General features: G+C 40.0%; 3 protein-coding genes and 1 non-coding gene across 4 annotated transcripts; 3 read left to right on the top strand and 1 right to left on the bottom strand.

Moving 5' to 3' along the window:
- Positions 1-10: 10 nt before the first annotated feature.
- Positions 11-2,915, bottom strand: LOC102699915 (translation initiation factor eIF-2B subunit alpha). The gene is made up of 5 exons (XM_006663972.3): positions 2,493-2,915; positions 1,683-1,835; positions 1,461-1,602; positions 733-974; positions 11-438 (listed from the first exon to the last, which is right to left on the bottom strand). The coding sequence occupies exons 1-5, from the start codon at positions 2,877-2,879 to the stop codon at positions 232-234; spliced, it is 1,131 nt and encodes a 376-aa protein (XP_006664035.2). The 5' UTR covers positions 2,880-2,915; the 3' UTR covers positions 11-231.
- A 2,784-nt stretch (positions 2,916-5,699) lies between these two features.
- On the top strand, positions 5,700-6,653 carry LOC102707267 (transcription factor bHLH52-like). The gene is made up of 2 exons (XM_006664506.3): positions 5,700-5,966; positions 6,062-6,653. The coding sequence occupies exons 1-2, from the start codon at positions 5,733-5,735 to the stop codon at positions 6,263-6,265; spliced, it is 438 nt and encodes a 145-aa protein (XP_006664569.1). The 5' UTR covers positions 5,700-5,732; the 3' UTR covers positions 6,266-6,653.
- Positions 6,654-7,691: 1,038 nt separating this feature from the next.
- On the top strand, positions 7,692-7,763 carry TRNAP-AGG. The gene has a single exon. It is a non-coding gene; the product is annotated as a tRNA-Pro (tRNA).
- A 2,454-nt stretch (positions 7,764-10,217) lies between these two features.
- Positions 10,218-13,931, top strand: LOC102700197. The gene is made up of 8 exons (XM_040529654.1): positions 10,218-10,638; positions 11,777-11,924; positions 12,017-12,167; positions 12,361-12,486; positions 12,569-12,649; positions 12,730-12,922; positions 12,994-13,258; positions 13,515-13,931. The coding sequence occupies exons 1-8, from the start codon at positions 10,378-10,380 to the stop codon at positions 13,754-13,756; spliced, it is 1,467 nt and encodes a 488-aa protein (XP_040385588.1). The 5' UTR covers positions 10,218-10,377; the 3' UTR covers positions 13,757-13,931.
- Positions 13,932-14,958: the final 1,027 nt, after the last annotated feature.

Here is a 14,958-nt window from a genome sequence, read left to right on the forward strand (position 1 = left end):
AGAGAATTGCAAATATCATTCTGACCATCTTCACAACCAACACCAAAGCCATTGGTTAATTCCAATACACTTAGACAAAACTGGGCTATCTTCTTTCTCATAGCCTTTCTGTGCATCCTTCAGATGTTGCATCATGGTCACATAAAGGGCAACGCAACATAGCAAAAACTTACATGAAAAACCTTAGATTCAACTGTGGTACATCAATGCATCATATCTCCATACCAGTGATCATAGGTATAGCTGAATAAGCTCATCGCTCACAACAGATGGTGTCAGAACACCGAGATCAGTCAGAAGCAGCGTGAGATACTGGGGAGGGGTGTAGTCCCTTGCAGAAGTCTCAACCTCCACGCCAGCTGGAATTGGAACTCCAAAATCTATTGGTCGGTGTGCCGGTGTCATGTCCTTCTGGTCCAATGGATAGAGGCGTGCGAACTACAAAACAGACAGAAGCAACATCTTCAAAGAGTCGTGTGCCAAAAAAATACCAATTAATCAGCTGGACACACATCTGTCATTAATTGCTCCAGAAATCAATTTCCTAGCTGACTTAAATATTATTGAATAGATTTGCTTCCTAGGCCATAGTTTGTCTATGTACGATCTTATTGATTTCTATTTCTAATCGTAATGAAGCTTGTCAATCAACATGGGCAAGGTTTCGGTAAAAAAAATAAAAAACAGGAGCAAAGTGATGTTATTGAAGTACACTGTCAAAGAATGCAATACCTTGTAACTTTCAGCAGCCACATAAACAGGTTTGTTCATGCTTTGAGCCACAAGGGCAATCTGATAAGTGCCCATCATATTGATTATTCCTCCACTTTCGACAACCCCATCAGCACCAACAAACACCATGTCTACTTCATCCATTGAATAAGCAACAGCTGAATCAATTAGCACCTTAACAGGAATGCCTAGTGCTGCAAGTTCATTTGACATTCGTAAACCTGTTCTATCTGGTCTGCCCTCTGCAGTTGAGAAGCAAACACTAATTAGAAATCACAAGAGTTAATAGTGTAATTTGAAAGCATTAATGCAGTGATAGTTGAGCACAAGGCTATTTGACATATTAATTCCAAAATTTAGAATGACATAAGACCACATCATTAGAAAAGTAAGAATTGAAATTTGCTACAAATGAATCATGGAATGCGTTATAATGTGTTGTGTATAATAATAGAGTGACACATAGGCATTACATGAAACTGCATTATAATGCATTCAAACCCAGGATCATTTTATTTTTCACCAGTACTCTGTCTGTCAGTCATGATTGGTAAATTGTATGGTTCTTTTTCTCCAAAGAAAGGTATTTCGTGTTAAATATAACATTTGAATGCAACTAATATAAATTTCATCATCACCAAGCTATTTTGGGTAGAATAATTCCGTTGAATCCATGATCAAATTTGGAAAACACAGATGCAGTTTCCAATGCGACCTGATCTATTTACCTGTGCATAGTACCCGGAAAAGCTTGCGGTTAGAAGCAGCTAGCTTTAGAACTTCCAAAACAACTCTGGAATAACCATGTACCAGGATTGTACATGCATCAGAAATGAAATCCTGGCTGAGCATCGCAATTGTCTTACGAGCCTGCATAGTGGTATTCCACAAAATTATAAAAAGGTGGAATTTCCCATTTTTATAAAAGTTAGATTATAATTCTAGACAACCTTTAAGGATATCTCTCCAAATTTTTCTCCGCGCTCAATTAGGCGTGATTTTGCAGCATCAAACTTCTCATGCTCCAAATGTGATGTTCTTGTTACAAACCGCATGAACAAATCACATGCAGCAGACAAAGAAATGGAAGTAGCATCCCAAGACTGAAACATAGACAAATTTTGAGGTGTTAACTCCCTTAGTCAGAACATCAAGTATGCCATAAAGAAATGTGGAGCAGCTAGAAGCAGCAGGTGAGATAATATGGAATCCATATAAGGTCATCATGCAAGAACATCAAGTAGGAGGGTATGGTGAACGCATGCATATGCCCATAGCTCAAACTTTGTAATCAGATAGGTTCATGTTTAATTGCATAAGTCCAGCATAACATTACGATAATTGTGCGTGATTTGCATATTACATAAAGACAAAGTACATATAGATAGCATGACCATAATTGTATTTGTAAATGAAATTAATCATGAAACATATAGATTTTCTGGTCCATATTCAGCTATATACAACAAAGTCAGTGGAACCAATGTTAGGTATGCTAAGAAGTGTAAGAAATGAAAGTTTGCAAGCTTTTTGCACAAAGTTCATTTCTTCCAGCAAACTTCTGATTGCACAATTAAAGTTGTAAAATACTCGTCTAACTAAAGGTCTGAATTTTCAACAAAAAAAACTAAATTCATTCTGCTAACTAGCTTGTCCCAACAGCAACAATTTCTCAATTTCAGTTGCAGAGAAGGTAATTAGATCATGATCTTTGCACTAATGTTGTTAATATGCTAGTATCGGCTAGTAGGAAGGGGGACCTTGAGCTTGTCGGATGCCTTCTTGAGCTCGATCTCGAGCTCCATCATGGTGGTGGCCCTGCTGGAGCGGATTACGGCGGCGAGCGCCATGATGGCTGCCACGGCCTCCGCGGCCTCGGGCTTGCGCCGCCAGAAGTTGAACTCCTCGATCACCCCGCCGCCGTTGCTCCCGGGGGAGAGGAGCGACGCGGCGGAGTCGTCGGCGGCGGCGGCGGCGTCGGCCTCGGGGAGCGAGGCCGCGGCGGCGGCGGCGTGCGCGAGCCAGTCACTGGAGACGACGGCGTGGTGCTCCGCGCGTGTCTGGTAGTAGGCGGAGATGGGCGGCGGGCCCGCGCTAGCGTTAGGTGTAGGGTTAGGGTTTTGCGCGGCGGCGGCGTGGGGCTCCATGGGTGCGAGGAGGCGGAGGAGAGTGACGGCGAGAGGAAGAGCAGAAGGCGTTGCCGTTTTTTTTGGGGGGGGGGGGGGGGGGGGGTGAAATGCAAAACGCGCACCACAAAATTATTACGAAATCGGAGAAAAATTCCCTGAATACTCTGGGTTTGGGGAGTGTTCTTTTCACCTTTTCTTCTAGTAGATTAGTTGCTCCACAAGTTCTGAAAATATGCTTCTATATGCTTCTGTTTTAAAAAGGTTCTTCCACTGCGTTATTTTAGACCAGGTTGGTTTCCAGCGAGTTTTTTAACTCTCCGTTACGTCGAATATTTGAACACCAATTACAAGTATTTAATATAGACTATTAATAAAATCTACCTCATACATTGGACTATTTCGCGAGATGAATCTATTGAGTCTAATTAGTCTATGATTAGCGAATGTGATGCTATAGTAAATATTTGCTAATCATGGATTAATTAGGCTAAAAAAGTTTGTCTAATGAAATAACCTTTATTTTGCATTAGTTTTATTATCAATCTATATTTAATACTCTTAATTAACTTCCAAACATCCGATGTATCAAAGAAAAAAGTCACTGAATTCAAACGAACCCTTATATGTCACTGATTATAAGATACTTTATCGTGTTTATTTTTCTTAATATTAATTTATTGTGCTAACTAAGTGGACAGTTTATTCTAAATTCGCGCAAAAGTCTATTCCAAACAGAGGCCACTGTAACTAACCAAAAATGTTATTTCATGTAGCGCACAACGCATGTTCTGCTCTTCACTATCGGCCTTGGATTTTAGATCGTTAACAACACGTAGGTAAAAAAATTATTTATATATTACTTTTTACTTAAAAAATGTCAATAGACTTTTTCCATGAAAAATCCAAACTATGAAATCCGATGTGTTTTCTACCTTTTTATCAATCAATTGAGCATGGCCACGCATGGAATAGTTCGGGCCTGGGTTCGATTTTAAAACTTTCAACTCTAAATTTAAAACTCACAACTCAAATATAAAAGTTTGAACTCAAATTTTGAAGTATTGGAGTAAACTTTCCATCACTCTTTCAAAACTTTCAACTCTAATTTTGAAACTTAATTTAATTATCAAAAATTTGAACTTATATCTTTGAAGTTTGAATTTAAAAACTCTATCAAACTTTGAAAAATTTCAACCCTTAATTTGGAACTTTATGTTAGAATTTAAAATTTCCAATTCAATTTATTAATATATTATTCTATAATAAATAATTAACTATGCACTATCTAATACTCTGCTAATTTACTAATCATATTGCTTTGGACAATGACAATATCATCAAAATCAAAATCTGTTTTTAAGTATGACTTTACACTAAAATATATAAAATTTGTTATTAAAGTATTTTTAAGACTCATCTATAAATATGTTCGTGTTTTGAAAGTAAATATCTTAAACGCCTTTTCACATATATATACACACATATATATATACACACACATTAGCATCCATATAAATCTAGATATAACTAAAAAGTATTAATATTTAAAATTTTAAGCATGATCTTATCTAAAATTATAAGAATTAGAGCAAGATCGCTAGCTCTAGAATCTTACGTGGCATCAAGATCTTATAACACAGTCAACTTATACAATAGTCACACATAAATATATACCACATTATTAATATATGTTCATTCTCATACATATATTGTCTTGATGTCCATGCTATACCTGGCTGTAAATCTATAACACATTTTTCTTCCCTACGTTCTCCCCATTTCCACGGAAATATAAATGTGATGTAACAATTTTTACGACGCATCGTTATAGGGGGTTCATCTTTTAGGTTTTTTTAAAAAAACCAAACCACATATTTGCAAACGAAAAATAATTTGAATGTAAAACTTATATATATATATATATATATATATATATATATATATATATATATATATATGTAACACCGCCATATAATTTGCGAATCAAAACTAGCAAATTAACTATAATAAAAAACCCTTAAAGTCAACTCTAAATTTAAAGTTAAAAATTTAAATTTGCTAAAACTAAAAGATACGGTGATAGTCACGGCTAATCAGTAGCACCGCCAGTTACCGCGGTTAACCACGGTTAGCTGCCTTGGATTCTCTCCCAAACCGGCCAGATGCAACGGGCCGGATTTTTATATCGGATTACGGCCCAACCCAACCCACTGCCTCGCCTTGGATTCTCTTCCAGGCGGTTAGAAATCCCCCGATTTTGTAGGCCCCACGTCTCGTGTAGCAGCAGCAGCAGTTACACCCGCGCGAAGCAGCAGCAGTTACACGCGCGCAGAGAGAAGCTCGAAGCAGACAGAAGAAGCAACCGCCGCGCCGCGCCGGGCCCCAATGTCCACGGCGACGACAGGGCGCTCGAACTCCGGCTGCTCGACGACCGGGGTGCACGTGCTCGGCCGCCTCCTCCCCGCCGCCGGCGACGACGACGACGGCCTCGGCGGGATGGGGTTCCTCCGGGACGTCCTCCACCCCGACGTCACCGACGCGCTGCTAGGGTTCGTCTACGACCCGCCCGCCGCCGACGCCGGCCTGATCGACGAGTTCCTCCGCCCGCTCCCCGGCGGTGCGGAGGCCCAGCGGCGGCGTTGCTGCTGCTGCGACGGTGGCAAGAGGCCGCGCGCATGCGCCGTCGACGGCAGCTTGTGCTGCGTCGAGCTCGAGCTCCCCGCCGCCGCCACGCAGGCGCCGGGGCCGGAGTTCGTGGCCGGTCGTTTCATCCCCAGGCCCCCGCCGCCTCCGCCACCGGTGCCGCGGCAGCATTGGCAGCTGCCTGATCACGCGGCGTTCGTGCGGGGATCCGGAGCGCAGCCGGCGAGGATGAAGGCCGCCGCGGACCAGGCGGGCTACGGGCGCCGCCACCAGGCCGTGCAGAGCGCGGCGGCGAGGGAGCGGCGGAGGCGGATCACCGGGAAGACGGCGGAACTGTCGCGGCTGATCCCCGGCGCCTCCAGGCTGAACAGCACCGCCGAGATGCTGCAGGCCGCTGCCCGCTACGTCAAGCTCCTCCAGGCACAGGTCGGCGTGCTCGCCCTCATGCGCTCCGCCGGCGAGGTAACCGCCCACACCCATCACCTACGTACCTCTGATCCCACACACATCGAACTCTGTCTCTGAGAACTAATCCTCTATCGCTACATTTCCGTCAGGCGAAGAAGGAGGTGCCATCCATGGCGGAAGAGCGGATGCACGCGCTGCTGGCGAGCGGCGGCGCGCAGGAGCGGCTCGCCGGCGAGGGCATGTGCCTGGTGCCGACGAAGCTGGTCCGCGCCATCGCCGGCGATAAGGCGATCAAGTCCAGCCTGGCGGTGAAGCGCGACCTCAACCGCTTCATGGAGTCGCTGGAGCATTAAAACCACAGCCATGGCGATCGATCGAGCTCATGCATCCGGCCATGGCGCTGCTGCTGCTGCTGCTGCTGCTGCTGCTGTTGCTGTGTGTTCGTCCTGACCACCTGACGAAAGTGATTAGGGAGTTTAGATCAGTATTGATTTAGTTAACTGCATCAGTATAAATTTAGTTTGTTTAGTTCTTTTTTTCACGCATGAAAATATTGGCTAATCTAGAATTTAATTAGTTTGGTAATTATGGGATGTGTGATACTAACACTGCTACTGTATCTCCACACCTGTGCATTTGTAGGATCCTTTAGATATAGGTATATTATGCATTGTCTCTGGTACATTTTGTTACATGTAGATTAAGTTTATATTCTCTCAATAAAATAAATTTCTGTTCTGTCCGAGAAGTGAAGTGGTGTGCGTGCTCATTGTTGCTGCGTTGAAATGGTACTCGAAATTTTTTTCTCTGATTAATTTTGCCTGGACAGAATGTCATGGCAGGAGTATAACCAATCATTAAGAGCACTACGAATCACAACTCCTAATTAATTTTCCGCGAAAACAAATTATCCCTCTTCACTTGACCACACACTTCTCCAGTCTCCACACCAAACACACGTTTCATTATCAAACAGTCTTGAAGCTGAGATATTTGGAAAACACTAAGAAACACCTAACATCTGTACTGCTTGGGAAAATATTTTCGTTGCTCAGTTGGACATTTATTTTCTTTATGCCATCTAAATAGTTATTAAAAGAATTGAAAATTTTTTATACGTGCATATTTATGAAGTGATATATCTCACATTAATTCATCTTATCAATTATTTTAATTCTTAAATGACTATCTAAGTGATATTTAAGAAGGAGTGGATGTTCAACTGAAGAGTAAAATCCATCTCCTTCCCTACTGTTTGGGAGCGCTGTCATCCGCTCTTCCTCTACCATCCCTCTCATGCGAACCTGGATAATCGAGATCAATAACTAAACGGTTGATTAAAAATAATGATTTATAAATTTGAATCTTATGTCAAAGTAGTTATTCAAAGCATTACTTATCTCATCAATCACTTCTTATTTAAATTTCTTCATACTTTATTCCCACCTACCTTCTCACCTCTATCCATTTCTCATGAATTAAGCGATAATATAGACTTTTCTTTCTAACCTTAATTGACCTCTGACAAATAATTTAAAAATGCTTACAGGCAGCAGTAAATTAGTACAACCTCCTCAGGTATTAATTAAAGTTTTCATTGCTTAATGAGATATATATCCCCATCCAAAAAGTCGGTATAATTCAGTATCGTTTCTTTAATATTTTGCATAAGTTTTTGCAGTTCTCCAGTTGGAGTCTGGAGTAATATCAATCCTGTAAACTGCTTAATTACTTAGATTAACTGATATATATTGTGTAGTTAGAATTAAGTTATCAAATGGGCATTTGGTCTAGTGGTATGATTCTCGCTTAGGGTGCGAGAGGTCCCGAGTTCAATTCTCGGAATGCCCCTAATGATTCTCTTTTTTGTGCTTTTTATTATATATATGCTTACGATCTGCTGATCCTGCCAGGTCTACAAGATTTTAATTCGACTAATATAAAATGTATATTCATGAATTTTGCCTGATATAATCACTGGCTAAAATTTTACAAATTCAAACAAATTGCGCGGTTGAGTGGGGGTACCTCTTCCAGGCTCCAGCACAGCAGCCCAAAGTGGTGTGGTCGAGGGTGGACCTGATTTAATTTTAAGTTTATGTACCCTTATTTAAAAGCAATTAAAAATATTTTTCATTTTGCCCAGAACTATTTTACACGGTTTCCCTATCTTTAAGAAGTTTTTTAAAAAAAATATCTACAGTACATGATTGGAAGAAACAGGTTAACAAAATTACACATCGGCACTAATCCAATTTAATTACTCCTCCGTGGAACAGACCTAATCGAGAAATTGTCGACATGAGATTAATTTTATTGCTTGCCACCGTATACAAATGAGTAGTATAGTCCATTTGTTAAGCTGGACTACTTTCAGTGACCTATGCATCGGTGACGTGAATTTGCACCTCTAGTTATTTTGCCAAATCAGTAAATTTTGCCAAATCAGTAATTTTGTCGTATTGTAACAGCAACATTCACTTCAAGGAGCAAGTATTATACTAACACTATAAACACAAGCCCCAGGCACAATGCACGTGTGGCACTCTCTAAACAAGCTAAAGAAAAATAGAAGAGTATATATCTTATACTTTTTTTTTATATATTTTACACCTTGTTAGTAATTATTTTTAAGAACAAATTGTCCCAAAGTTTATTTTCAAAATCTGCATTGGTTAGCCACGCCTAGCGAGCTAAACTGGTGTGACCGAAAACACAGCCACGTTTACGGATTATGACATGACATGTTATATTGTCAAGATAAATTCATTAAACCGAGCGGATTTTACAAACAACTTTTGGGACAATTTGTTCTTAAAAATAAGTATGAAAAATTAAAATGAATAAAAAAATAGTAGATTTGATGCAAGTGGATAAAATAGTATGTATAGTATATTGGATATAGTACGCTGATACATATTAATTTTAACCTATAATAAGTAGATGGCGTGGATAATCTACTCTCATGTGCATGAAGTACTTTTACTCATGCTATATACTTTATTCATTATTTTTTAAAATTTAAAGGCTAAAATCATTTTTTAAGATCGGATAGCTACGATAGACCCTACCTTTTTTACATAGATTTTTCATATATTAGTAACTTTCTAAATTAGATATTATCTTACCAATTATAGAATTTTCATATGTTAGAAAATATCTTTTCAATTAGAAACACTTTTTATATACTATTTCCGTTCCGAAATAAGATCATTTTTCAGTTTTTTGATACAATGCTTTGACTCTTCGTCTTATTTGAAATTTTTTTGCGTTTAATATTTTTATTTTTACTAGATGATAAAACATGAATAATGACTAATTTTTTTAAGTTTTTATGCAAATTTTTCAAATAAGACGAATGGTCAAACGTTAGACGCGGAAAAATAAAAAATGAGGTTATTATGGGACGGAGGTAGTATTAGACTTTATATTTTCCGTGGGCTTGTTGCTATCAAGGGGGTGTTTAGTTGGTGAAATGAAAATTTTTGCGTGTCACATTATACGTTTGACCGGATGTCGAAAGAAGTTTTCGGACAAGAATGAAAAAACAAATTTCACGGCTGGCATGGAAACCGCGAGACGAATCTTTTGAGCCTAATTAATCTGTCGTTAGCGCATGTGGGTTACTGTAGCATTTATGGCTAATCATGTACTGATTAGGCTTAAAAGATTCGTCTCACGATTTCTCACATAACCGTGCAATTAGTTTTTTGATTTATCTATGTTTAATACTCTATTTAGGTGTCCAAAGATTTAATGTGATATTTTTGGGTAAAAATTTTTAGGAACTAAGGTGGTGATTAGATTGAGAAAATTTTTGGAAGAAGTGTCATGTTAAATATTTGACCGGATGTCGTAAGGGGTTTTCGGACACGAATAAAAAAACGAATTTCACGGCTAGCCTAAAAACCACGAGACGAATCTTTTGAGCATAATTAATCCGTCGTTAGTATATATTGGTTACTGTAGCACTTATGGTTAATCATGGGCTAATTAGGCTCAAAAGATTCGTCTTAAGATTTCTTTCATAACTATGTAATTAGTTTTTTGGTTCATCTATATTTAATGCTTTATTTAGATGATCAAAAATTCGATATGATATTTTTTTTAAAATTTTTTGAAAACTAAATGAGGCCTAAAACGGGGCCTAAAGTTTGAGAGGAAGAAATGAGCGCCAAACGGTGCAGGTCCAACCGGTGCTTTGCACGGGGCCCACCTGCAGAACACCGCTTCGCCACGCTGGCAAATCTCCCTTTTCTCTCTTTCTCTTTCCAGTTTGCACCTTCGCTTCGTCTCCACCACCAAACAAGGAAGCAAATCCCCCCCACGAACCCTAGCGAGAGCTCCTCCCCCTCCTCCTCGGAACCCTAACCTAACCCTAGTCCTCGCCACCGCGACTCCCCCCCCCACGCGCCCGCGGTGCGCGTGCGCGTGTGCGCGTGGCGGTGCGCCGAGGGGGAAGGGGATGGACGGGCCCAAGCGGTCGCAGCTGCGGGTGCGGCTCCGCGTGACGGCCCGGCGGAGGGGCGCCGGGGGCGACGGCGCGGGCGGCGGCGCGCGGGGCGGCGACGGCGGCGGTCTGGGGAGGAAGCGGCGGCTCGACGCGCCGGTGGTCAATTCCGCGGCGAAGCTGCAGCGGCGCGAGATCGGGGGCAGGCAGCTCGCCGCGCGCGGCGGGGGCGCCGCGTCCGCCGTGCCCGAGCGGTTCCGGAACATGCACCTCCAGGTAAGGCGATGGCTATGGCCCCCCGTGGCTGGCCTCTCCTCTCGGGGTCTAGGAGGTGGTCTCGCGGTCGCTAGGGTCCGTCCGTGTGGATCGCGGGGGAGGCGGGGGGGGGGGGGGGGGGGGGGGTGCTAGGGTTTTCGGGCACCGTGGACAACTCCAGCGGAAATAATTTTACTTGAGGCTTCCTTTCGCAGGAAAATTTTAGGGTTTCATGGGGAAAAAATTGCTTTTGGGAGGCTCTGCGAGTGCAGGACAATCGCCAAGGTCCGAATTTAGGCAAATAAGATGCGTCCTAAGGCCTTTTTGTTAGTACCTAATCTCGAAATAGGATTTTTTTTGGGACATTTTGGTGAACTGGTAAGTAGTTATATTATATATATATACGCTTTTTTCAAGCTATGATTCTAAGGGTTTCTTCGGTTGGGCATCCCAATTTTAGCATATACATGCATATAGCTGTTGCAAATGAATAGCAATAGTGATTATTTATAATAGGTTCTTTGGTTAAGCTTTAAATTATTCAATTAGTGGACTTGTTGGTTCTCGTATTAACCTTTCTCTAAATTGTTCGTTTTAGTCTTATTAAGCTTGATGTTGTGGCTCCTGTAACTTGAGTAGCACCAACAATTATGTAATGTTGGTTCGTTGGGATTATGCTTTGAACTATTCAATTATTGTCCCTAGGGTTCCTCAGCATGAACTGTTCATACCTAAACTCATCTTTGGCTACTTAAAGAATTTGAAGTTGCTTCTTGTGTTACTTTTCCTCTATGATTTTTGTCTGTGCTAAGGCTGAAAAAATGGAAGTTAGTAATATATTTGGAACAGTAGGTGTTTTAGCTAACTTAGTTTTCTTTAGTGATTGCAAAAGGCTAGATATGAATTATTTGACACTATCCATGCAATAGTCAACTCAAACTGTGAAATACCGAATATGACAGTATTCATGAATTAGTTTAAGCACACAGTGTTGTCCTGATTCTTTCCATGTTTTTGATTGCGACATCGCCAATCATATGCTTGAGGTTCTGTGGAGTAAAATGAGAATCGCTCGCAATGAGAGTCTGGCTTAGTAATTCTTTCTGGTATGGACCATTTTACTTTGTTCAACGTTGACATTATACTTTGTTGGATGCAGGAAGAGTTTGATACATATGATCATAATGCCCACCTATTCGTGAAGCTGCAATTTCTCAAAAAAAGATCGAAAATTATTGAGATTGTTGCAGCAAAAGATATCATATTTGCTCTTGCACACTCTGGGCTCTGCGCTGCTTTTAGTCGAGGTAGAGATTCTTCATATGACAAGACAATGTTTCTATTGGATAAATTGCTATATCTGTTGTCTTATCTTGGGCATTTTACTTTGTATCTGCAGTTACAAACAAGCGCATATCCTTCTTGAATTTAAGTCCAGATGAAGTCATCCGGAGCCTGTTCTACAACAAGAACAATGATTCACTTATTACTGTGTCAGTTTATGCATCAGACCATTTTAGCACATTAAAGTGCAGAACAACCCCGATCGAGTAAGAACCTATCCAAAGCAAACAATTTCCCCTGAAATCCTGAATTCTTTAAGTTCCGTGTTTGACTTGCCAAGAAGCACACTTTCACTGTTGTATTCCATTGAATTGATTTAACATCTATGCGAGTTGCACAACTTGTAGTGGCTCTTGGTCTCAACTAATATATTGTTGTCATATGAAAATATTGTTTCAGGTATATAAGGAGGAATCAGTTAGATGCTGGCTTTCCTCTTTTTGAAACTGAATCTCTGAAGTGGCCTGGCTTTGTGGAGTTTGATGATGTAAATGGGAAAGTACTCACCTATTCGGCTCAGGATGGGTATGCATCACAAACAGTTACTCAAAATGGTGATTTTTTTATAGCACAATATTTTTTCAAACGTTTGTCCTTGTATTTGCAGTATCTATAAGGTTTTTGATTTGAAGAACTACTCTTTTCTATATTCAATACCTGACACCAATGTGCAGGAGATAAAGATCAGGTATGTGCTTTTCTTTTCAATGTTTTTCTTTCACATAACTCAATGATGCTAAATACGACCTTTTGAATTTCTCTCTTCAGCCCAGGAATCATGCTTTTGATATATGAAAGAGCACCATGTCATGTTCCTTTGAAGATATTGTCAATTGAAGATGGAAGGCCACTAAAATCCTTCTCGCACCTGTTGCACCGCAACAAGAAAATTGATTTTATTGAGCAGTTCAATGAAAAGCTCCTTGTCAAGCAAGAAGATGAGAACCTTCAGATACTTGATGTATGACAATTCATGAGCCCTTGTTTTTTGTTTCTGTTGGCATGCCTAACAATTTCCTGGTATTTGTGAAGGTACGGAGTTCTGAGCTAATTGAAGTCAGTGTCACCAAGTTTATGACTCCATCAGCTTTCATTTTTCTGTACGAGAACAATCTCTTCTTGACATTCCGAAACAGGACGGTTGCTGTATGGAATTTTCGAGGAGAGCTCGTGACCTCATTTGAGGATCATTTGCTTTGGCATCAAGATTGTAGCACCAACAATATCTACATTACCAGTGACCAGGATCTGATTATCTCATACTGCAAATCTGAAGCAGCTGTTGATGACGGTACAGGTGCGCTACTCAATGGTCTCAAAACTCTGATTGCTTGAGCTAATTGTTTCCTTCATTTATAATTTATATAGTGTGAAACTGCTTCTATGCATCATTTTGGGTGGTTCTAAAAGTTAAATGTAGCATTGGCTTGTCTATCCGTGCCTATCAGGCTATTTACTTTCACAAGGAATGATAAATTTGATAGAAGTTTTAACCTGTTTTCATATAATTAATCTGTGAGAAATTACGTTTAAAAGCTTTATCTTCTGTGCAGTACCTCCAATTGGGTCTATCAATATGAGCGACATTATGACTGGCAAATGCATCGCCAAGATCGCTGCCAATGACCCCACTCTTCGTATTGGCCCTCGCAAGAATGGCAGTGCTGAGAGGTCCTCGATCTGGAGCACCATTCCAGAAGCTCTGGAGGATGTCACGGCACTGTTCTACGATGAGGACAGGAACGAGATATATACTGGCAACAGGCATGGACTGGTGCATGTGTGGTCTAACTAGGTAGTAATATGTATGTATATACGACCATCTCGATTTGACCCGAAGATTGGATTAGCCATTCTGCACCATCATCCCCTGCCTGGGGATCAACTAGTTTTTGTTTTGTATTTTTGGTCTTTTGGCAAAAAAGAATGTTATTCCCTTGTCAGCCAAGAGGAAATGTAGTTACCCTGTATATATCTTTTGTAATGTCCTGTCATCTACCATGTTCTTGGCAGCTGGCTTCTCGGTCCCAACCACGAAACATTTCGCAGGAACCATCTAACTTTTAAGGCGCTTTTTTTTTTTCCCAAATGGCTTTGGAAGCCATGTGTCATGGAATGTTGTTTCTGATCCCTGGGAATCCAGAATGGATGTACCATCCAATAGTTGTACTTAAGAAATCAACGGTGGTAACGTGATTTTTAACGTAGAGATCGTATGGTTCAGTCCGCTTATTAATATTTCATGAGAAAAATTCAGAAAAAATAGAGTTTTTATTTTTGTTTAAATTATTAGTTTTCTATAATTTTAGCCTATATATATATATCCTAAAATGTAAGGACTTTTAGGTTATTTAGTAGGATTAATGTTGGAAAAAAAGCCTACAGTGTCCGTCCCTTAATAAAAGAGGAATGAATGAAAAATAATGGATGCTGTGGATAATGCTAGAAAATGTTTATATTTTGATATAAAATTTAAATATTAGAAATGCTTACATATTAGAATAAGTAGAGTATTTTATAGGAATTCAATGATGCTATATGATTTTACTTAAATTCTATAATCCGTCTCAAAATATAAGTACTTATAGGATTCAAATTTTGTAACATAATATAAACATTTCTATATTGATTCTATGATTTCAATCATGCTAGAAAATGTTTATATTTGATACATGATTTAAATACTAGAAATGTTTGCATTTTAGAACAACTAAAGTATTTTGTAGAAATGCAATGATATTGTATAATTTTATTTAAAAACTACCTCTTCGCTCATTTCTTTTAAAGTAGTATAGATATATAACTGATGGCTATCGTTGTAATTTTGTGAAATACCTGACCAGGGTTGCAAAACGGACAAATGGTAGTTTTGGTTACATGGTGGCAGTGTTGTGAAATTTACTCATATTTGACCAACCTTGACATATGTGAGTATCGTAGATGCATTCTGCAGTATGACGATGATCGGATGATGATGATTAAATCACATTACAAGAT

The sequence above is a fragment of the Oryza brachyantha genome, chromosome 12 (assembly GCF_000231095.2).
Source record: "Oryza brachyantha chromosome 12, ObraRS2, whole genome shotgun sequence".
In the NCBI taxonomy this organism is placed as follows: Eukaryota; Viridiplantae; Streptophyta; class Magnoliopsida; order Poales; family Poaceae; genus Oryza; species Oryza brachyantha.

What these genes read in the sequence shown, in the direction of transcription:
- LOC102699915 (XM_006663972.3), bottom strand. Translation starts at nt 2,879, where the DNA reads ATGGAGCCCCACGCCGCCGCCGCGCAAAACCCTAACCCTACACCTAAC. An exon ending in TTGGAGAGATATCCTTAAAG is followed by an intron (nt 1,603 to 1,682) that starts GTTGTCTAGAAT and finishes ACCACTATGCAG; the next exon opens with GCTCGTAAGACAATTGCGAT. An exon ending in TTTCCGGGTACTATGCACAG is followed by an intron (nt 975 to 1,460) that starts GTAAATAGATCA and finishes TCTCAACTGCAG; the next exon opens with AGGGCAGACCAGATAGAACA.
- LOC102707267 (XM_006664506.3), top strand. Translation starts at nt 5,733, where the DNA reads ATGAAGGCCGCCGCGGACCAGGCGGGCTACGGGCGCCGCCACCAGGCC. An exon ending in TCATGCGCTCCGCCGGCGAG is followed by an intron (nt 5,967 to 6,061) that starts GTAACCGCCCAC and finishes CATTTCCGTCAG; the next exon opens with GCGAAGAAGGAGGTGCCATC.
- LOC102700197 (XM_040529654.1), top strand. Translation starts at nt 10,378, where the DNA reads ATGGACGGGCCCAAGCGGTCGCAGCTGCGGGTGCGGCTCCGCGTGACG. An exon ending in TCCGGAACATGCACCTCCAG is followed by an intron (nt 10,639 to 11,776) that starts GTAAGGCGATGG and finishes TGTTGGATGCAG; the next exon opens with GAAGAGTTTGATACATATGA. An exon ending in CTGCGCTGCTTTTAGTCGAG is followed by an intron (nt 11,925 to 12,016) that starts GTAGAGATTCTT and finishes TTGTATCTGCAG; the next exon opens with TTACAAACAAGCGCATATCC.